General features: G+C 39.0%; 1 protein-coding gene across 8 annotated transcripts in view; it reads left to right on the forward strand.

Annotated features, from left to right (window-relative positions):
* Positions 1 to 23,108, forward strand: part of RAPGEF2 (Rap guanine nucleotide exchange factor 2) — a 225,689-nt gene that overhangs the window by 193,589 nt on the left and 8,992 nt on the right. For all 8 annotated transcript variants that reach the window (XM_066631661.1, XM_066631663.1, XM_066631659.1 and 5 more), the window contains 10 exons: positions 43 to 289; positions 4,329 to 4,486; positions 8,532 to 8,772; positions 8,878 to 9,261; positions 11,387 to 11,598; positions 12,268 to 12,391; positions 13,452 to 13,475; positions 14,569 to 14,792; positions 17,309 to 17,491; positions 21,592 to 21,744. In XM_066631661.1, coding sequence (XP_066487758.1) covers positions 43 to 289; positions 4,329 to 4,486; positions 8,532 to 8,772; positions 8,878 to 9,261; positions 11,387 to 11,598; positions 12,268 to 12,391; positions 13,452 to 13,475; positions 14,569 to 14,792; positions 17,309 to 17,491; positions 21,592 to 21,744 — 1,950 coding nt within the window. The remainder of the gene's footprint in view (positions 1 to 42; positions 290 to 4,328; positions 4,487 to 8,531; positions 8,773 to 8,877; positions 9,262 to 11,386; positions 11,599 to 12,267; positions 12,392 to 13,451; positions 13,476 to 14,568; positions 14,793 to 17,308; positions 17,492 to 21,591; positions 21,745 to 23,108) is intronic.

Genomic DNA, 23,108 nt, shown 5'->3' on the forward strand with positions numbered 1-23,108 from the left:
TGATGTGTATTACTTTTCTGTATGCTTTGCTTTTGTGTGCAGTTTTTAAGGAACTCCTGACAAGGTTGTCTGAGGAAAAGAGAAATGGTGCTCCCCATTTGCCTAAAATTGGTGATATTAAGAAAGCAAGCCGTTACTCCATCCCAGATCTTGCAGTCGATGTGGAACAGGTGATAGGATTGGAAAAAGTTACCAAGAAAAGCAAAGCCAACACTGTTGGTGGACGAAACAAGCTGAAGAAGATATTAGACAAAACTCGGATCAGTATCTTGCCTCAGAAACCATACAAGTGAGTGTGACATACAACTCTGTTGTGTTTTTCTCTTTGACTCATCATTAGCTTAAGATATGTGACTAATGCATTTTTCAGCTTTGACAGCTGAACACAAACAAAAAGCACAGGAATAAATGGCAGTGGGGGAGTGAAGGAGGAAACCTAAAATATCTATAGAAGGAATGGAATCAGAATAGAATGCTGTTTGATCCTTCCTTAATGGTATTGCTGAGATGGAAGAAAAACAAATAATATCTGATGTTAAGCATTGCTTGTATGTATTATTGCACTAAAGAGGACTGATTAAACAAAGTCCCCTGGATCACTCCTATGACACTGGTTCTCATCCTGTGGTCCGCAAAACCCTGAGAAGTGGTCTGTGAGGTGTCAGAAGAAATGATTGTCTTCTATCACTTCCAGCATCTCACCAAGCGAGTCCTCTCCCATGGACCACTGAAGTGTCAGCTGTGACTGGGCAGTCCATTCTCTGCCCTTTCTGGTAGTCCATGAGGAAGTTCTAACTTGGGAATGACTTCCCCACGGACCACCAGAGAGGGCAGAGAATGGACAGCCCGCAGCTGGCATCAAAAACGGCACACACATCTTCACTAGAAAGAATAAATCTCTAATAAATCTTCTCTAATTACAAATTTTAACCTTTTTTGTGTGGGGGAGTTGCATGTGGTCCACAACAATTCCACTTTTTTCCTCAGTGGTCCATGGCCTCCTAAAGGTTGGGAAACACTGTCCTATAAGGAAAGGTTGAAGGAACTGGGTGTGTTTAGATTGGAGAAGACATTGCTAAGAGTTAACATAGCTATCTACAAATAGCTGTCACATGGAAGATGGAATGGATTTGTTTTTGGATTCTATGGATGATAATACCAGGAAAAATCAATTTAAATTACAGCAAGGGAGATTTCAGTTAAATCTTAGGAAGAATTGTTCAGCAGTAGTCTGCCTTGGAGGGTTTTAAGCCAAGGCTATATAGCCAACTATCAGAGATGTTTTGGATTGTCTGCGTCACCAGGGATTAGATTCAGTTTTCTTATGGAGTCTCCCTGATTCTTTGCTTCTATTCTTTTTGTAAGTTACAAGAGGGATGAATGATCCAACCTCACAAGTTCTGCCAGTTTGGATTCCCCTACTCCAATATTTTATTTATTGGAGTATTTATGCTCTACTTTCCGTAACCCTAATGGGTAACTCAAAGCAACTTACTGAGTAAAAATTTAAAAAATACAAAACAATATAAAAAATGCAAAATGTATAAATGTTACAATATTTAAAACAAAAACACCAGTTCTGAAAACAATTAGCATATTAAAATAACTAAACTAAGAAGATGAGAATAAAAACTCAACCAGCAGCAGTCAATAAACTGATGTGAAGCCAGGAACCAATTATCTTGAAATGTGACTTAGATCATACGACTGTGCAAACCCAAAGCTTAACCCACCTTCATTCAGAACAAAGTAGTTACAAAACCTAGGGTCACTAGACTGAGGATGAAATATGCTTGTGTAACCAACCTGGCTCTTCTAACGATTTTATCAAAGATTTGGCATTAATCTACAGTTGAATAGTGACTCTGACTATTTCAAAGTAACTGCGGAAAAAGAGGGTGGCATGGAGCTCAGGCTCCTTTGTTACAAAGAACCAGTGAAAGAGGAAATTCTGGGCTACAACTGAGGGAGAAGGTTGGGGCATGCATACCTGAACAGGGACAGGGAGTTGCTCTTGCTTTTCATGATGCCCTGATATTAGGAATTTTAAGGCAGCCAGAATGGTACTTGCAGCAGACAGGCCAATCTTTTTGCTGCTGGAGAGTTCTAGGCATAAAACCCACTAAAAAGACACGAAAGTGGGGACCTGGCAGATGACCAGTCTAAACTCTTGTATTTGGGTGAGAACATCTTAACCAACCTTTCAGAAGCTGTATTATGTCAAAACAATACATGGTTCTAATCTCTAAACATATATAGGTTATTGCAGTGAAATTATGGTTGGAAAAAAATACACATTTTTATTCAGCACAGCTTTATCATATAGGTCTTTAACCTTGTCTTTTCAACAAAGTTGTGTGTTTTCCCCTGTGTTGTGTTGTATTTGCCACACAAATTATATGATACACTTTTATCTTTATCTGTCAGTTATGCTAAATATGTTTTCATATCAACTTTCCCATTTTTCCCCCTTTGTGCATTTTGCTGGGTTTGGGGCAGGGAACTGTTTAGATAAGCACTAGAAAAAAAATAAACTGGGTGTGTTTGTATATAGATAGATGTAAGTATGTGTGTGTGTTTGCTTGTAAGGTTCTTTTGACAGTTGCTTATAAACTTTTGGGATACACACACGAACAATTCTGGATGCTTAGTATGGGTTTAGGTAGATTTTAGTTTTTCTCTTTGCCCTCACAGCAACTGTTACCCTGCACATGCCCAATCTCGTCTGATCTCGGAAATTAAGCAGCGTCAGGCCTGGTTAATACTTGGATGGGAGACCACCTGGGAATACTGGGTGCTGTAGGCTTATACCATAGTCTTTCGAGACTGAAGGTTACCAACCAACCAACCAACCACAAAGTACCTTTCCATTGCATGTGGACTACTGCTTCATTTTATAGTGTGGATGGGCTTGCCATATAAAGGTTACATATGAAATAGCTCTCTAGATTGTGTCTGTAGACATCTAATTCTGCACTATTGTCTTCATTGTGTTCCTGTGTATAGAATGTGGTTCCCTTCTATTTCCTCAAAAATGTAGTCTGGTGTATTCTAATAGTTCAGCAGCATTTCATTGTCACTGTTGACTTCAGATGTCCTAATTTTGTAATCTGGGGACAAATTTCAGTCTTAAGTATCTGATTTGGTCAGAATGTTATGTGATCTCAAAGCATTAAAAAAAATATATGTTTTATCATTCATGCGGGAATGATGTCTGAACTAATTTTTATGTGGTGGTAACACTGCAGTACACAATGACAACACGTTTCAAGTGCCTGAAATCTATTTGCTTTTTTCTGCAACATGCAGTCTCTTTCCTGATTCCTGTGCCCATGTTGAATGAATATTGTGCTGAACCAGTGTGGGAACTAGGAAAGACTGACTGAAGTGGCAACTAGGATATTATCATCTTACTGTTTAGGAATCAGATTTTTGTGGGTTTTTGTTTTACCATCTTTTACTGATAACTTGGAGAGATTTTTAAAATATAGTAGTCAAGACTTTTACTATATTATATATCTGATTTTTCAATCAAGCTTCATGAGAAATGTTCAAGAAATTGAACTGGATTAAGTTCAAGAGACTATCCACTTGATTAATTTTGAAACATACACGCACAGTAATACTGTGCAGTCATTTGTCAGGGCATAAGATTGCTGTACCTATGTGATTCTGTAGAAGGAATTTTGGTGAAAGTCTGGACTATAATTTCTACTTGATGTATGATCAATTTTCATGATAAAACTAATAACCCTGTGAAGAATGGCTAAATATCCTATTCACTGAAGGTTCTTTTCCTTGTGCTAGAAAGATCCTAGCAGCAGTTACTCAGTAACCTTGTAATATACTTGCTGATCGAAATAGGACCCTAAGCTTGTTCTCTCAAACTCCTGCAATAACTTGGAAGTTCAATCTCTGGGGAGAGATGGTGCAAAAGAAAAAAACGCATAAGCATTTCTTTTCTTGAAAATGTGAACTCTAAAATTATTTAACAGACATATACACATTTCTGTATCTTCTGGGTGCATTAAGAATTCCTGAGCTTTACAGTGTCATCAATACTTGGCTATAGTAATGGCAGTTCAGCTGTTATCTTACTAGTAAACATGCCTTCCGTTAAACCTTTCTGTTGCTAAGTTTGCCAAAGCAACGCTTATATTTATAAAACCTCTAAATTGTGTGAATATTGATAGGGGCTGAAGGTATGCAAAATCACTTCACATGATTTTTTTGGAGGGGTGGGGGGCATAGAATACAAGTTGATCTAGGTAATGTAAGTTTATTAATCATTGTGTTTGTCTGTGCTCACATATTTCACACCAATATAGTGACATTGGAATTGGCCAGTCTCAGGATGATAGTATTGTAGGGTTGAGGCAAACCAAGCACATTCCTCCTGCTCTTCCAGTCAGCGGAACACTATCTTCAAGCAACCCTGACTTACTTCAGTCACATCATCGCATCTTAGACTTCAACACAACCCCAGGTGAGCATCAGTTCTCACTGTCACCTGTAGAATTGTTTTTTATATCGTAGCCAGGTTCCCATATCTGTGGTGGTTCTTTTCTGGGGGTCCCTGTGGATACAGAAACCACAGATATGGGGGGCACCTGTATACTGTAAATAGAAGTCCCTGCACACACACACACACACACACACACACTGCACCTGTTTCATTACGTTTGTTTTTTACCTGTAGCAATGGCAGCATAGTTGTTTTTACTTAAACTGAAGAATGTGATGTGAAGGCTCCTGCCTGCACCCTACAGGGAGACTACAAGGAGCCTGCTTCTAGTTAACATTTGTTAGTCTCTCTCTTGTGTACAGGCAGGAGCCTGCATGTCACATTTTTCAGTTTAAGCAGGAGTTTTTCAGTTTAAGCAAAAACACTCATACTGCTGTTGCTATGGGTGAAAAACAAAGCAGGTGAGGGGGGGGGTCTCCCTGGATCTGCAGAAAATTGAAATTGCAAATGCTGGATCTGTTGATATGGGGGCCTGCCTGTACAAACTCAAAAAAATGTAATGTGAAATACAGGCATCAGTACAGAATGATGTGCTTCAATTGCTGGTTTTCTCTATGGTGGAAATATTTTTCTGTTTACTATTGGGCCTCTCTCTTGCACACGTGCACACACCGTTATCAACCTATGTGGATCTCAGGACAAAATGCACAGTTAGAAGTGACCTTTGGTTTTATTTTGCTAACACTTATTGATGTTCCCAGAGTTGGAATGTGTCCATATTAAGATGTACTAACTGTGTTTCTTGTCTTTAGAGGGTATGCACATAGTCTAACACAGCCATTTTCAACCACTGTGCCGTGGCACACTGGTGTGCTGCGAATGGTCTCCAGGTGTGCCGTGGGAATTTGGGAGAGAGTCATTTATCAATAGGACCATTGGGTGTGTGAGCCCTCATAAACAGCACAGCGTGCCTTGTCAATTGTCAAAAAGCTGATGGTGTACCTTGACCATTTTAGTGTCTTGCCAGTGTGCCGCAAGATGAAAACGGTTGAAAATCACTGGTTAACATATGTACTGTAGTAAGTTTGTACCTTCTTTACTATCACAGTCACAATGTAAATAGGTTTGTATGACATTACTGTTGTGTTAGAATTATAGGAAGAATGGAAGGAGTCTTAGTAGGCTGAAGTGGCGTAGCTGAAATAGAGGGCAAGCTATATATGAAAACTATGTGCCCAGTGTATGACAGATTTTTTTTTTATGGTAATCATGCATGATGAGGCAAGTAGGATAGCTATGGAAATACAGATGCAACAAGGCTTGGATATTTAGGAACAGTTTTACTGGATAAGTATCACTTCAGTTAGCATTAGCAGAAGAATATAACTTGGTCAGTAGAACCTGGGTAGCACGTCAAAGTATAGGCATTGCCGCCTATTCCCGGGGTTCTGTTCTAGAACCTCCCATGGTTAAATGAAACTGCGGATATGAGCAAATACCACCCCCACTGTCTGCTCTCCTTGCCTCCGGAGGGTCATCCGAACCCAGCAGAGGCCACACACGTCTGTCTGTGACCTCTGCCGGGCTCAGACTGACTCAGACAGTGAAAAACATGTGACATCAGATTTTCAAAAAAACCAGATGTGACGTTTTCCCTCTAAGACTTGGTCTGAGCCCGACAGAGGCCACAGATGGAGGCCACACACAGGAGTGGCTGCGGACCTGATCCGCTAAGTGAACCTGCATACGGGGGTTCTCCCTGCACGTCAGAAAACACTGAGTTAAGAGAGATACAAGGAGAAAAAGGCAGTAGATGAACCACTATATAATGAAGGGTATGGAAAATTTGTCTGAAAAGAAATGTTCAGAGAGCAGAGAAGGTTAATTTTAAAGGCTTGCAAACAACAGGCAAGGCAATAGGCAAACAGAGGGACCTATCTTGTGTAATAGATATTCACTGTATTTTAGTATAAATTTTATTGACATTTTTTCTTCAGTGGAGTTTGTTTTTGGACTAGCTTCTTATACTCTGTTTATTTTAACATTAAAGTATAAAGCTCCCTTGAGGGCTGTAAAGAAAGTTGGGCTGTAATCTCAAGCCACAGTGTATACTTTAAACTTCAGAAAGTGATTCGTTTAATTTGTTTTGTTGTTGCTTTGGACCATGTTAAAGATGGAGATGGGGGAGGCATTCAAGAAATGGAATGTACTAGAGCAGAAAGAAAGCAGCTTGTCAGAGTTGCTGTTCCATATAGCTTGGAGGAGTAGGGTAGAGCTTTGGAAGGATCATAAAAATGTACTTGCAGTGTTTGGTGCATTTAAGTAGGCAGGGGGTATTCATAACAAAATAAAGCATGGTGTTTATAATAATTTTTCCTGTGAAATTATGCTGTAAATTGAAAGTGCTAATAAAGGTTTTGGTGTCAAAACTTTGGTCATTTCAGTGTTTTGCCAGATTTGGAATTTTAAATCTGAAAGTAGAAGTCTAACACCATGCCTACTCAGAAGTAGGTCCGATTGTGTTCAGTGGGGCTTACTCCCAGGAAAATATGTCTAGGATTGCAGTCTTACAGTACATTCTGATGGCCACCTTGATTTTCACTCAGGTGTTCCCTGTAACCTTCAAGTTGTAACTTGGTAAGGTATGTTATAGATATCATGTTTTCCTTTAGTCCAGTTTGCTGCAAAGTGAGAATCTATCAAGTGAGAATTGCTGTACAAATCAAATGAAGACTGATTAATTAATACATAAGTATGTGCACACAAACTAGCAAGTGCAACCATATACATTATGTACCCACTGTTCTCTTGCATGGAATTATGTAACCACAGTCTTGCATGAAAGCCACTTGGAGGAAGGAAGCACCCAGCAGATTCAAATATAATCTCATTTGCATATGGTTTTTAATATTATAGCACAGTGGGGGTAAGGAGAATTGTGATCTATACTGAAGTTAGGAAAAAGGTGATGCGAAATTAGAGTTGTTGGGTAATGCGTGCATATCTTTTTTTTCCTTTGTCTCTCAGCCTCATCTACCTTACAGGGTTGCTGTGAGGACAAAAGGGAGGAATTATATATACCATCCTGAGCTACTTTAAGGAAGTGTTGTATAAAAATGTGAAAAAAATAAATATTCAGTGGAATTGAGAGGAAATGTTGAAGGGGGGAAGAAATGAAAGAACCGAAGCAAACAAATGGTAGAAGTAGAATTTGGTGTAGCCCCTTGTTGTGTGATGGAAGCTGGAGAATTGAAGTTGATCATGAAATAGCGTTGGTTTATTACTACAGAAAACTACAGGGAGATGTAGGAGGAGAGTACTGGAACATTTTTGTCATCTCAGCCAATTGTTTTCATTCTTCATTTACAGCATAGAATAGGCTAGTATAGACTACAATAGAAAAGATGCTAACTTCTGTTTAGTGAAGAGCATGAGCAAGGGGAAGGAGGGTTGGTTTTTATATGAGTGGGTTAAATGACCACAAGTTTGTATATCTAGTCTGGACTACTTGTATTTAGGAAATTATTTCTATGACTGCAATTTTGATTTGGGAATTAAAATCAAAACACCCCTCACATCAGTCAGTTAAAGCTAAATTCTGACTGATGCTTAGTGTATCTAACTTTGATGGTGCTGATCACTTGTTAAGATTGAAATTTAGCTCCTCTTTCTGTCTTGCCCTCCTTTCTGCACTACCTGGGACTGAGTGCATCCAGGTTTCAGGAGCTTCTTGAGAAACTTAAGGAAATGAGGGTGTGTAACTTCAGATTGGCATGCAATAGATCAGAAATCTTTGAATAAGGGCCAGCCTGTTTATCCCTTTTCTGCCTTGCTTGGACAGTTGTTCCCATCATAGACAGAGAAAATGGGACATTCCCAAAAAGGAGGGTGGATAGCATTCATATGGAAACATATTCTCAGAAAAAAAAGTCACAGAAGAAAAATAAGTAGGGTGTCTGCTCATTTTGCTTTGTTGGTGACTGACAATATAATTTGTTTTGCTCCATTACATAACTACAACAAGAATTTTGTATCCACAGTAATAAGGATTATGTTTTTCTTTCAGACTTGCCAGACCAGGTCCTGAGGGTTTTCAAGGCAGATCAGCAAAGCCGCTACATTATGATTAGTAAAGACACAACTGCAAAGGAAGTAGTAATGCAGGCTATCAGAGAATTTGCTCTGACCACCACCCCAGATTCTTATTCTTTATGTGAAGTCTCAGTCACTCCAGAGGGTGTAATTAAGCAAAGGAGACTTCCAGATCAGCTCTCCAAACTTGCTGATAGAATACAGCTCAGTGGAAGGTCAGAGAACATTTCAAGTTATTAATAAAGCTATGTGTTAATTATGTCAAAATGTAAGAAGCTAACTGCCATTCCTTTAATTTCTGCAAAATATTATTTCCTCAGGTATTATCTGAAGAACAATATGGAGACAGAAACATTGTGTTCAGATGAAGATGCTCAGGAATTGCTAAGAGAGAGTCAAATTTCCCTACTGCAGCTCAGTACTGTCGAGGTGGCTACCCAGCTCTCGATGCGTAACTTTGAACTGTTCCGTAACATTGAACCTACAGAGTACATAGATGACTTGTTTAAACTGAAATCTAAAAGTAACTGTAGCAACTTGAAAAAGTTTGAAGAAGTAATAAACCAAGAAACCTTTTGGGTAGCATCTGAGATTCTCCGAGAAACCAACCAGCTGAAAAGGATGAAGATAATTAAGCACTTCATTAAGATAGCATTGCACTGCAGGGAATGCAAGAACTTCAACTCCATGTTTGCAATAATAAGGTAAACAAGACAAGAATTCTTTTTCCTACAATTTTACATAGGGTTTATGAGGAATCACAGGCAAATTGATTCTTCATAATGAAAGGTTACTATTAGATTATATTAAATTATATTTTTAATTACCAGAAGAATGTTACAGCTGTTATCCCATGAACTAAACTGTTGTCTGGTATGGATTGAATCCTAACTCAGAGGGAGCAAGAGCAAATATAAAGGGTGACTTCTTTAAATATCAGAAATAGCTTTTTTGAAGAATAATTGTAAGCTTGTTATTACCAATGTCCTATTTATAAGTATCTTAAAACACTGGAAGAGCTAGATTGTGAACTGGATTTCAGTTGGAAACTAGGACTAGGAGGAGATTCTTTGACTTGCTTCCACTTAATGTATAGTATGGCCGAGTAAATATAGGAAAGGCTAGGTTTTGCCCTGTTGGATCAGTTTCATTCTGTATCACGAATCCAAAGAATATTCTACATACAGAATCCCAGTTATTATCAGCCAGTATGAGAATCTGTTTAGCTAAATGAGTAGTCTTGGTGGTTGTGTAACTTGTGATTAAATTGAGATTCTCAAAAAAATTAACTATGGATTTGAATAGTCCCATCAGTATTTTTTTTTCTTTCCCCAAACTTTCTTTTTGGAAGGATGGTTGTTGAGCAAATTGTTGCTTCATGGCTTTATGCACATCCGGATGAAGGGTGGGTCTGATAATGGTTGGGTGAGGCTAGATTCCTCCTTTTTTTTTACCTCCTTTGTTGTTCTGAGATCATATTTAAGGATCATATTTAATGACAAAAACTGCACTTTTTGTTTCTATTTGAGCAAGTAGTTGTCATGATATGCCGAGTAGGTGACATTGAGCAACTTTGTGTCATGTCACAAGACTTTCTTGTGGGCTTCCACAGGATCATTGTGGGGTTCTCTGTCTAATAACTCATCTAACATGGGCAACATATTGCAGAGCTTTTGAGTTTTGAGCCATGGGATTATTTTTCATTAGTTGTGTCATACTACAGTGTCGATGTCCATACAGTGTTTCAACATGGACACCATTAGAATTTGGTAAATCTTACTAGTGCTAAATCAAGGGAAGCCCAGATACAATGCAGTGATAGATTAGGAACAGTACACGGGAGTTTTTGACCAGCTTCATTAAGTGAAAAGAGCTGTATCATTTCTTCCTAATTTGATATTGACAACGATAGTCATGTCTTCCTGACCTCTAGGCTAAATTACTGTAATTTAGTAAGTCTGCTCACATACTTGATGGATGGTCTCATTTTTGCCCAAAGATAATCAACAATCTTTTAGAATATAAGTTAGATCACCAGTGCCCTAAGCAAAAACCTTTAATGAGAGGAGAAACTCTGTTACGAAGGTCTGTAGGGTTGGGACATATCATTCAAGAGTAGAAATTGATTTGACAGGTGAAGGCCTCCTTAATAATTTGTTAGCAGTTGTAAAACAATTTTAAGATCACTTTGTTCAGGCTTTTTAGGTCATTACTGATGGCACAACTGGATGTCATATATCTAGGATTTGGTCAACAGAGAGCTTTTACGATCAATATCACCAGTGCATCCAAATGAGTATAGCTAGTCCAGTGTAATCTCTGGTAGTAACGGAAGTTACTGCTTTACTCAAGTGGTCCTTTTGCTAGTACACTCATACAATTTTATAACTGCAGTTTCTAAATAAACTTTAACTGTACCACTCATAACAATACTACCTAATAATACTACATAACAATATTACCATCTGGCAGTAACAAATGATAATCATGGCCACATTTTTGAACTAAGAATGACCCTTGTTTATAAAAGTGTCTGTTTGCCCAAACAGTATTTTGGAAGCAATGTCTCAGTGTCTGAGCGAAAGTGTGAAGTGTTATGTCATAATCCTGATCATCACTCTTCAGCTCAAAAGTATAATTTGAAGATTGTACAGTTTTATGACATTCACTCTTTGAAAGCATTGTTTTTATTTAAGTGTGTCTGAGTTTATCACTTGCATTACATTATTGGATTATCACTGGATTCACAAATGTATATATCATGTTTGAAATGCTGTGTAAAAGCATTTTGTTTTGAACAGGGATCTCAAAACCCTTTTCTTTCTTTAGTGGTTTGAACTTAGCTCCAGTTGCAAGACTTCGTACCACTTGGGAAAAACTGCCAAGCAAGTATGAAAAATTGTTTCAAGATCTTCAAGATTTATTTGATCCCTCTAGGAACATGGCAAAATACCGCAATGTTTTGAATAGCCAAAACCTACAGCCTCCCATTATTCCATTGTTCCCTGTAATCAAAAAGGACCTTACGTTTCTTCATGAAGGTAAATTTAGAAAAAAAAAAAAATCTTTAAAGTGCTTATCCCATATTCGGTTGGATGGTGGTGACAGTTATTTTTGCTAATGACAGCATACCATACATATTTGCCTATTCAGGTTGTCTCATTCAGGAGGGTTCCTGGATGGCAAAAAATGCAGTAAAGCAAATCCATTTAAAAAACAATGTCCCTGTGCTAGGGACATTTAAAAACGGCCTTGCTGACCTTTGTGATGTAAGAAAGAGTAATTAAGCAGACAGTCCATCAATCAGTCTCTCTCCAGATGCTTAGAAAGCTTTCACTCCTTTCCCCTCCTTTTATCCAGAGCAAAGTGATTATCTTTCATGTGCTCAGGTGTAAGTGAGGGATTGGTTGCCTTGAAGAGAGAATGATGAATTGTCAGCAGGCTGCCATCTACTATTAAGGAGGTTATTGTTAAACAACTGTTTTCTTTTAATTTAAAGGGCCCTTCTCATCACATTGAGATAGAAAAATCCATATAACAGTAAGAAAAGCAGTTTTTTAAACTGTGATTTTAAAGGGATGATTTTTCCTTTTCTCTAGGGATCCGAACATTCCTTCTCATTTGCAGTAGCCGTTCGAGTTCAATCAAATCCTTGTATAAAAAATCAGTGTATAACAAGGTTGAACCTGTAATTCTTTTTGTCAATGCAGGAAATGATTCCAAAGTGGAAGGTTTGGTTAATTTTGAGAAACTGCGAATGATTGCAAAAGAGATTCGCCATGTGGGCCGAATGGCTTCTGTTAATATGGATCCTGCTTTAATGTTCAGAACAAGGTGAGTTGTGACCAACAGAAACATATTTGATAAGTCTTCCAACTATGTGGTTGTTTACTGAAATTATATTGGGATATTTCTCCAGCAGCTGGCTGCATATCATTTGACAATAATCGGATATTTATGGCAGTGGAAAGCAATTATATTGTGTATAGTCAGAAGTATATGAGAAGGGAAGAATAGGCTGAAATTGAAAGGAATCATGAAAAAAGTGTTTTTGCCTGATGTTGCTTGATTCTGTCTATTCATGCTCCAACCTATGCTTTTCTGCAGTGCAGGGAATTGTAGACATATAGGAGAAGAAAGCTCCCTTATGTGAGCTTATTTCCACTCAAATCAATGTCCAACCATTATTTCACGTTTGAGTTCTTAAATTAGTCCAGTTAAGTCACATGTTCTTTTATTCTACATTATTTTCTGTTGTGATAAGTTAATTATCACAATTATAAAATGTTACGTATTATCTGGCTAGTTAATTGTGTATTTCTTTTAGTAACCCGTCAATGCCCCATCTGGTTGAGGTTCCATAGCTCAAAGTGGCAAATTCTTACCTTCCACTGCTTAAAATGTGCCCCCCCCTTTTTTAAACTGGGGGGGGGGAGATCAGACTTATAAATTACTGGTTTTATTCTTTCTTTCTTAATGTTATAAATAAATACATGCATTTTGCAATTTTAAGTGAGCTTTTGTACCTAAATTATATTCCATTGGTGCAGTGCATAAGTAGTATTTCTCGAATGAACAAACTGTTTTAAGGACAGTGTGTTATATGGAGGTTAGGGATGTATAAACAAAGAATATAGGAATAGTATTCACTGCAGATTTATTGCACCCACATATTACTTTATGTAAGGTATAGGTAAGCAATTGTGAATTTAGCTTAATAGTCTAAATATTTGTTACTGATATTGTATTATATCGCTTTAGTGCCTGAGATAAGGCTGTTGTGGGCTTTCTGGTGCTGCTTGTCCTGAAGTCTGATTCTTTTCTTCTGAGCTTATAATCTTTCTCCGTCTCTTCCTTAAATCCATGCTTCAATATTCATGGCTCTCACTTGCAGGAAGAAGAAGTGGAGGAGTTTGGGGTAAGTGGTCAGAGAGAACACATACAGTCAGCCATTCTTTAACCATCTGCATTGATTCCTACCTGCTTCACTTAATTTTTCTGATGCTCTCGCATTCCCCCCCCCTTTGTTAACCCTTTTGAACTTGCATCAAACTTAATCCAGGACTACTTTTGCTTGAGGTCATAAGTCCAAGAGCTGTGAAACTTTACAGAAACGCAAGTGATAAGACTTCTTAGTATGCTCTAGCAGCACCTATGTTGCCTCATACATTGTTTCAGAGGGAACAGTAATCCAAAATAAATGGTGGTTCAGATAAAATCACATGTGCCACATAAATTAACAGAATAATCCAAATCCATATATTTTATGAATTTATTGACTATGTTTTTTCAGCTCAACTAACTAAATTTTCTTTCTACAAACAAGTCTTCATTTTTGCCGTTAACAAATTAGAAGCAAAATCGCTCCCATACATAAATATTTTCAAATTTGCATGCCATCTCCTCATTAACTACTAGAACCTTTTGTTTAACATAAGATTTTTTTTTAGCTGGGGAAAATGGGGAGAATGAAAATAGTGTTTTTGGTTTTGTTTCTGCCCTCAGGTTTTGAGGGTACCTGGTATTACATTTTAGTAAGCTTTTTTCACTGTTACTGATTAGGGACACCACCAGTATCCTGGAATTTTGGAAATTTGCTGGAATTTTGGAAATTAACATGTAGCTCAGTGAGAAAAGTGCATGCTTTACATGCCGTTGGTTCCAGATTCAATCGCTGACATCCTCTGTTAGGGATGGGAAAGAGCCATGTCTGAAATCCTGGAGAGCCATTGCCAATCGTCATAGATAATACTGAGCTAGATGGATGATAACCATTTTTCTAATTGCACAGAGCAGGTCTCAGGTACTTGTATTAAAAAATTTATGCTGACCATTAGAGAGTGCTGTTGATTGTTATCTTTCTCTCTGTTGTAGCTGTTTGACTTGAATGAGGCATGTAAGCTTTGACTGTAGACTGATATCCATGCAGACTTTTGCATGTTTCAGGTTCACTGAGGGATGTGGTGATGAGCTAAGTTACTCGTTTGTCATCTTGTCTTTCTTCATCACAGATCTCTCAGCCAAGGCAGTACAAACACAGCAGTGCTTGATGTTGCACAAACAGGTGGACACAAAAAGCGGGTCCGTCGCAGCTCCTTCCTCAATGCCAAAAAGCTATATGAAGATGCCCAAATGGCTCGGAAAGTCAAGCAGTATCTCTCAAATTTGGATCTAGAAATGGATGAAGAAAGCCTCCAGGCTCTCTCTCTGCAATGTGAACCAGCTAGCAATACATGTGAGCAAATTTCTTTTAAAAAATTGTAGAAAGAAAAGTGCCTAAACCAACAGTATTTGCTTATGTTCCTTTTATTTCTATACTGCTTGATTATAGAAATTTTGTTCTAACTAAGCATTTCAAAGCTTTATAAATTCTTAAAGCAGACTGACACAAACAGTTGTTCTAGTGGGAATTACTGCATTCTTTGTTTTCTCCTCTGACTTGGCTCCGTATTTCCCATCACAGGATGGAAGAATGACCCAGTATGGAAACTGCTGCCGCCAAACTTGTTGAGATGGTTCTCACCTTAATTTATTGAAACATAATTGACAGTATTAGAATATCTTATCATTAGCAACATGTTAAGGGCATTTTTAGAAGCTTAAATTGGGATAAGAGCTGTCTGCTGATTCTCATAGAACTTCAGTGTACCAAAATTAACACTGCACCAAAATTAACGATGCTGGTGACCTTGCTAGAAACTTTGGGAAGCTTTTCCTAGTTGTTTAATTTGTGTTTCTTTGTTGGTAATATATTTTAAATTCCTTCAAACCTGAATTGTTGTCGTTAGAGCTGAATGGCAATGATAAAGCTATTCTTAAATTTTTTTCCAGTGCATAGAACCAAATTTATTTTGAGCCAAACTATCATTTTTTTCCCTTTAGTAACTGATGGGAACCCTGCTCTTTTTCTTGACATGAGGATACACAAAGATGATTCCTGCCTCCTTTCCCGAGACAGGTTGCACCCATTAGGCCAACTAGGCTGCCTCCTAGGGTACAGACCTCAGGGAGGTGTAGTACTGACCTTTGAGGGTCAAAGTTTTATATACATAGATTAGTTTTTTTTATCCATGTAAAAAATGCAACTGACAATATTTTTTAGTTTTAAGTTGCATACTACAACAGTGCTATGGAATACAATTAATTATAAAGCCTGACAAAAAAATCTATTTCAGTTAGCCTTGCCTAGTATGGAAAATAGCCATCACTGGCTCTGATTGCACCATATCCAAATGTTTAGTAATGTCAAGGGCGTAGACTGGTCATGACACCTATACAGTGAAAGGTAAAAAATGCATGAAGTTACATGTCACTCTTCTGAATAAATATGACAAACTGAACATAAAACTGTTTTCTCATGTAATAAATAGTGTTTCATATAGAAATGCTTTCTGTCAGGTAAAAAAAAATGTTTTTTTCTGTAGCCAACCAGTTTGTTTTGGTGTGTTCATCTACAAGTTTATCATTGTCTTCACCCTTTGTGCTCTGAGAGCCTGTATCCATTGTCTTCAAATAGGGGAGATTAACGGCCCAATCCTACTGCTGGGCAGCACCAGTCTCCTGCAAGCTGCCCTACCAATGGCTGTTGCAAATGTTATGTTGTTGGGGGAGGAAAGGTGCCAGTGGGGAGGCCAGCGCCAGTTGATGCTGGGCCTCCATGCTGGTCAAACTACTTGGACCTATTGACATTGAGTTCCAAGCTGTGCAGAGACGTTCTGGGGCATTTGGAGAATGGTGGAGAGTGTTTCTGAATGGGGGGAGGGCTAGGGAACAGCAGCATAGCCACCACAACCTATCTCCCCTCCCAGGCCTCAGAGCCCTATATGGGTCTCCTTGGTTCTTCACCAGCTGGTTCTTCACCAGCTGGTTCTTCACCAGCTGTGACCAGCTAATGTTCCCTTACCCCAAGGAGACCTTTGGCTGCTTCCCTGGCCTCACGGGATACAGCAGCGGCTGTTTTGGCACTGCTGTACCAGAAGGCAGCAACCTGCATAGGGTTGGGCTGTAAACCACCTTCCAACCTAATACTGTTGGTAATCTCCTTGTCCCTTCCACTTTTATTGCCTTGAAGGCACTAAAGCTGCTATCCTAGGCACACTTACTTGAGATTTGAGACCACTGAGTTCAGTGGGACTTCTGAGGTAACACGCATTGGACTGGATTACACTTGGTCATAAACTAAAATCATGGCAGATCAGATAAGATTGATTTGTTAGTCTTATAGTTCCTCTGCCCCAGGGGTTTAGGACTGATATATTATCATTGGGAAGTGTCTTCCTAATGAACAGTGTGTGCATGTTGTGAACAAAATCATTTTATGCCAATGTAAATTTCACTTTATAATGCAGGTGGCACTTTCCTTCTAGCTGATTAGTCTTTCTAGCCAAAAATTACTTATCTCCATGTGTGCAGAAGTACTGGATTTAGCATATAAAACTTTAGCACCTGTTTACTCAAACAGCTCCACATTCCTGGGAGTAGTCCAAGACTGTAGACCGCCAGCCTCCCAATTGCTATAGTTTGTTTCTGGATTAAAGCTGAGTGAAAGAACTAATGAAATCTGTGCTTGAAAGGGTAATTTAGAACTGGAAAGGAGTATTACTTTTTTCTCTGTTTAGGTAAATAATGAATGCTTCTATATGTGTGGTCTGTGCATAATTCAGAACAAAATAATTTTAAAAAAATCAAGGAGTTTTGACATAGTCTTACTGGCAGTAATTTTAATGCTTTTAATATTCTGCTTTTCTCAAGTACCCAAGACTCCAGGGGACAAACGGTCAGGAAAGCCCGAAACCTCACCAGTGTCGCATAGGTCAGGGATCCAACAGAAGGTGCAACAGCAGCAGCACAAAGCAAACCAAGCATTGCAGGTCCCTGCTGTATCTTTATACCCCTCTCGTAAGAAAGTACCTGTGAAGGACCTCCCACCATTTGGTAAGTGACATGAGCAATTCTGCTTGGTTTAAAAAAAAAACAGAACTTAACATTGTTAAACAAATGCACAAGACATATTGTTTAAAAACATTATTTTTGCTTTTGGTCAGCTGAGGTTAATACAGGTGGAGCCTCGTTATTCGTAAGGGTTCCATTCCTGGAGCCCGTGCAAATACCAAATTTCGTGTGGAACCAAGTCACACAAAATTTGGGCAACACCCACCTCCAGACATGACTAGAGCTGTTCTGAGGCCCGTGAAGACAGCGCAAAGTCTCCAAGAGCCTCAAAATGGCCTCCGGAGGTCCTAGTAGGGCACTTCCAGTTTTTGGGCGAAAACGCCCTTGCCTCTGGAGGCTCTTCTGAGACCCATGGAGATCGTGCCCAGCCTCCGGAGGTCCTAGATAACCGAAAACTGGAAGTGCCTTTCTAGGACCTATAGAGGCCTTTCCAAGGTTTGTGCAGGCCGCGCATAGTCTGCACGGGCCTCAGAAAGGCCCCTGAAAGCCTCGGAGGCCACTTCTCTGGAGGCGACTGGAGCTGTGCTTATGAGTCCTGTGGAGGCCATGTGCAGCCTCCACAGGCCTCTGTATGGCCTCTGGAAGTCTAGAGAGGTACTTCCACTTTTTGCCTGAAAACCAGAAGTGCCTCTTTAGGACCTCTGGAGGCCATTGTGAGACTTGTGGAGGCTGCACACGACCTCACAGGATTCAGACGAGCCTCTGGAGGGCAAAGATGGGGCCAAGCCTGGTTGCACACAGGTCCTGGGAACCCGCGTTGAGTCAGATTTGCGGTTAAAAATATCGCAAAAAAAGAGGCTCCATCTGTATGTAAAAGAGTTTATCTTGAGCAAAGTATAGGCACTACAACATCCTTGTTACTGTCATACATTGACTATGTGTGTGTTTTAAAATGGCTAACTTAGGCCATTAAACTGGATATGAGAACCTGAGTTTGATTGGGGCATTCCCCATCCTTATACCTTAACACAGCAATTTTCAAACAGGGAGTTTGAGAACCGAGATAAGTCTTTGCAGGGGCAGGAGGGATGATGACAATGTGATTGCCAGGATCAGGTTGCCACCATGGACATAGGGGCCTTAAAAACTTCAGTCTGTGCTGGCTGCCAGGGCTATGCGATTGCAATCCAGAATTGGGTCACAATCTCATAGTTTCAGTGTTCAGAGTTGCGGTGGGTTCTACAGAGGTTCTGCAAGGCTCCCCACACATACCCTGCCCCAGGAAGCCAGCACAGACTGAGTTAAGTTAAAAAAATGTCCCTTTGTCCCCAGCAGCAGCAAGATCCTGGCAATCACATAGTCATCATTTCCTCTGCCCTTTAAGGGGTTAGAGATAGTGCTTCTTGGGCTGATGGGTTGCGATCCACCAGTTTGAGAACCACTGCCTTAACATAATTCACTTCTGAAAGTGAAACTTCTGTGTATGTTGTGTTTTATTGTAGTTCAGTTCAGTAAGACCTTTATTGGCATAAAATACAGAGAAAGAACAGAACAAGACAGGAATGTACAAAGACAACACAACATAAGCAAAAACATCAGTCACTGCCCAGAGTGTTGTGTTTTATCATGGGTTGTACATTTCCCTCCTCTTTTGCCACACTGTTTTCTAAAGTTTAGATGATGTTTGAAATACAACGCAGAAACATTGTGACACAGAATTTTCTGTATTAAGTCAGTTTTTTCCAAGTATTCTTATATTCCAGTCATTGACAGTTCTTATCTTTTCACATGGTTAGGATCTTTAAAACTAGTTTCTTAAGTCTCATGGTCCAACGAAGATTAAGGTTGCACTGAATTTTTTACTATAAAGGTGCACTGCTTGGGGGGATCATAAATGTTCACTATTTTCTCTCCTCCTCACCACTGCCTCGCAGCAAAACAAACGAACAAAAAAAAAATCCTTTTCCCATTTTGCTCCAGTTTGCACCTCTGAACAGCTGTTCTGGCATCATTCAAAACAAAATGTCAGTGTTTTCCCTACTTGCTATATGATCCCAGTCAGTCAGTCAGTGTCACATGGCCAGCATGACAAACATCATGAGAAAATGTAGTTAATTTCATAGAGGGCAGGTAAAACACCATTACATTGCTTTCACTTTGAGGGAAGAAGGGGAAAATAATGATGCCCATTGCCAAGGCATTCTGGCTGATTTTGTATGTCTTTCCACTAGTGGCGTAGCTAAGGGGGTGCAAGGCGTAGCAGTTACACCAGACATCAAGCTTTAAGGGGGCAACAAACAGAGCTTGACACTAGTGAACAAAATTGTGAAAATCGTGGTATGTATGAATAATACCATCATGTTATATATAATTGTGATTTAATGTAGAATGCAGTGAAGCAAATTACTTTGGAATATCTGCATTCTATCAAGAGTTATGGCCAATTAACCAGAAAATGAAAACACAACTGCCTTATGGAACAAAAAGTGAATTTACTTAACTCAAAACTGACCTATGAGACCGATTGATCTGAGACCCAATGACATGTTATTATGTTATTGACATGTTGCAGTGTTGTGCAATTATCACGATACAGCATGAAACCAGTAAGTCAGCTAACATATCCATGTACCATAATACAGTTACCCCTGCTAACTGGATAAAAAGCACTTTTTCAGGTGGTGCTCCTGTTATATTTAGCAGGGGCAGAATAACAGACTGTCTTCACCCCAGCACAGTCTCTCCAACCTATCAGGGGCTTTTTATTTTTTATTTATTTACTTAATTAAATTTGATTTTGTCTTCAAATCTTCTTTGACCCCAGGTAGCAGATAGAGACCTTAGCTATGCCACTGATTGGGGGGAGGCAGCAGAACAGGTGGGTGACAAGCTGCTGGGGCGAGGAGGTGGGTTCTTCCCAATTTTCATCTTTTTAAAAAGCCCTGACGTGATGTTACTTCTGGTTCTGACATCACTTCCAGGGCAACATTTTGAGCTTGGTACACGATCATTAGCTACGCCACTGCTTGCCACATTGTACTGGTGAAGAAGAAAATGACCAAGAGAGCACTGCAAGGCAGGTGCCTTGATCCCTAAGGATACAGATGTACATCTATCACTTCCTGGATCAAAAAGTTTAGCTTAAATCTGAATGCAGATCTTGGGCACAGTTGTGGTCCATCTCTGTTGCATTTCTTACAATCCAGGTACACAGACACATTCTGAGGTTGAGTTCATTCTTCATGAGACTTAAGAATTTCAAAAATCATGTGAAAGGACATCTTATTAACAGCAGTGTGGTGTGAATTAACTATATAAACTCATAGATGTAAGTTACAGTTACACCTGTATTGGTGTTTCTATGTTAGGTAATTTTTAGTAATAATTTTACTTCTAAGTGCGGATGTTCATAAATCAGATGTCTGTAACTCAGAGTTCCATATGTCTAAGATTCCAAACACAACCTTATTTTTAAGTGAATATAAAGCAAGAAGTGAAACATTATTTTGCTATTACCACTTTTTACCTAGACAAAACTTATCTTTTGGTTTTAGCATTTATATTTTTTAATTCAGAATTGGAATCAGTTTTTTTTATGCAATAATGACAACAGTATCGGACTGGTGAAATTGGTTTAAAATCCTGTCCCAGTCCTGAAGCTCACTGTGTGACATTGGTTAGTCATTCTCAACAAGACAAATTGGTAGTAGAAAATCATGTACATGTCCCTGAGTGCCTTGGAAAGATGATGGGATAAAAATGTAGCAATAGTGATCTCAGTAGATAGCGATTTTCACCCTTTTTATCTCACAGCACTCTAAAGGCACTAAAAGGCACACTAAAAGGCACACCATCCGTCTTTTGACAATTGACAATGCACACCATGCTGCTGGTGGGGGATGTACATTCCTCAATGGCCCTAGTAATAAATGATATTTATTTAATAAATTCCCCAAGCTCCCACAGCACACCTGTGGGCCACTTGCAACAGACCAGTGTGCTGCAGACCACTGGTTGAAAATTGCTGCAGTAGATAGTGGAATAACTGTTTTTAACATTCCTTCCTTTGAATATACTGGAAAAGATTTGTGTGTATTTGAGATTTACTGCAAACAGTCTTTTTATATTTTTGTTTTGTGAAGGAATAAACTCTCCACAAGCTTTAAAGAAAATTCTTTCACTCTCTGAAGAAGGAAGTTTAGACCGTCACAAGAAACAAGCTGAGGACACCATTTCAAATGCATCTTCACAGCTATCTTCTCCTCCCACCTCACCACAAAGCTCCCCAAGGAAAGGTATACAAGTGTGTTAAAACATCTCTCTCTCTCTCTCTCTCTCTCTCTCTCTCTCTCTCTCGGTTGAGTTTGGTGCAGCTGCTGCAGGGAGACTGTCATATATTCAGAGAGACAGGAGAACTGCCTTAATAACAGTTTGATTAAGGCAGATATCATCACTGTTTGCTAAACCTCGTGAAGCCATAGCTTCATATTATGATTAACCTTGGTAAGATATCCATATCTTCAACTTAATCTAAGCCTTAATCTGCCTACATACCTTTTCAGTTGTGTCAACCACATAGAAACTTCAAGAAAGAGAGAGAGACTCATTTTTTTACTCAGTATTTTTTACTCATATTGAAGACATCTAAAATGATTGGGAACCAAATTACTTGTTACATATACGTGCATAATGATACTCTTGCCTTCTGTTTTGTTTTTTTCTTAAAACGGGAAAACCCACTTTGAAAGACAATGTTAAAAGTGGAAAAATTTCAAGGAAAGGGCTGCTTAATCTTTTTGAAAATCCACTTATTCTGTGCTTAAAATCCATTCCAGTGGGGTGGTCTTCCTACAGGGTTTCAGACACATTTTCAGCACCCTGCCCTCCCACCACCACTCTACTCTCATTGACTTTTCCTGTTCTTTTAAAGAAGGGAGTTATTTGAGATATCATTACAAATGTTTGACTGTAACGTGATTTGACCCTGAAAATGCATAATTCTTTTAGGTTGCCCTGAGCATAAACAATGGATGAGATTACCTGTGAATTATTTTTTAAAAATGATTCAATTGGATATTATTTTAGTGATGTAGAATTCATTGCATGTACAGAAAACTGCCAATAAGTTGTGGGAAGCTGTGCAGTGAATCATACAAATAGAAAGTAGCAAATAATGTTTTAGAAATAGCAGAGTAGAAATTGCTCATCATTTTTGCCAGAAGAGCGTAAAATGTGACTATTCATTATATTTATAGTTTGCCTTAGAGCAGATGTCTCCAAATTGGAAACCACTTTGTCCCAAAAAAGCCCCTTCATCCTGAGTGGCACTTATCATTCTGCCACAATGGTAATGGTAACTGTGTTTCTTTCAAGCTGATTTGGGCACAGGGATGCAGAATGGTAAGCACTGTTCATGGGGGGCTGGGGGGCTTTCTCCAAACCCCAGATCCAGGCCGGGATTTGAAGAGCCCTGCTTTAGAACCAAATATGCAGAGCAAATATTTTTGTGCTCTCAGATGACCATATCATTTATTATTATAAAATGTATGTCCTATGTTTCCATTATGAAATAATGTCCAAGGCGACTAACAATAAAGCCAAATCAAATAGCAAATGAAAAAGTTAGCAGCATTTAATAAAAATAAATAAAAACACACAA

Source organism: Tiliqua scincoides, chromosome 6 (assembly GCF_035046505.1).
Source record: "Tiliqua scincoides isolate rTilSci1 chromosome 6, rTilSci1.hap2, whole genome shotgun sequence".
Lineage (NCBI taxonomy): Eukaryota > Metazoa > Chordata > Lepidosauria > Squamata > Scincidae > Tiliqua > Tiliqua scincoides.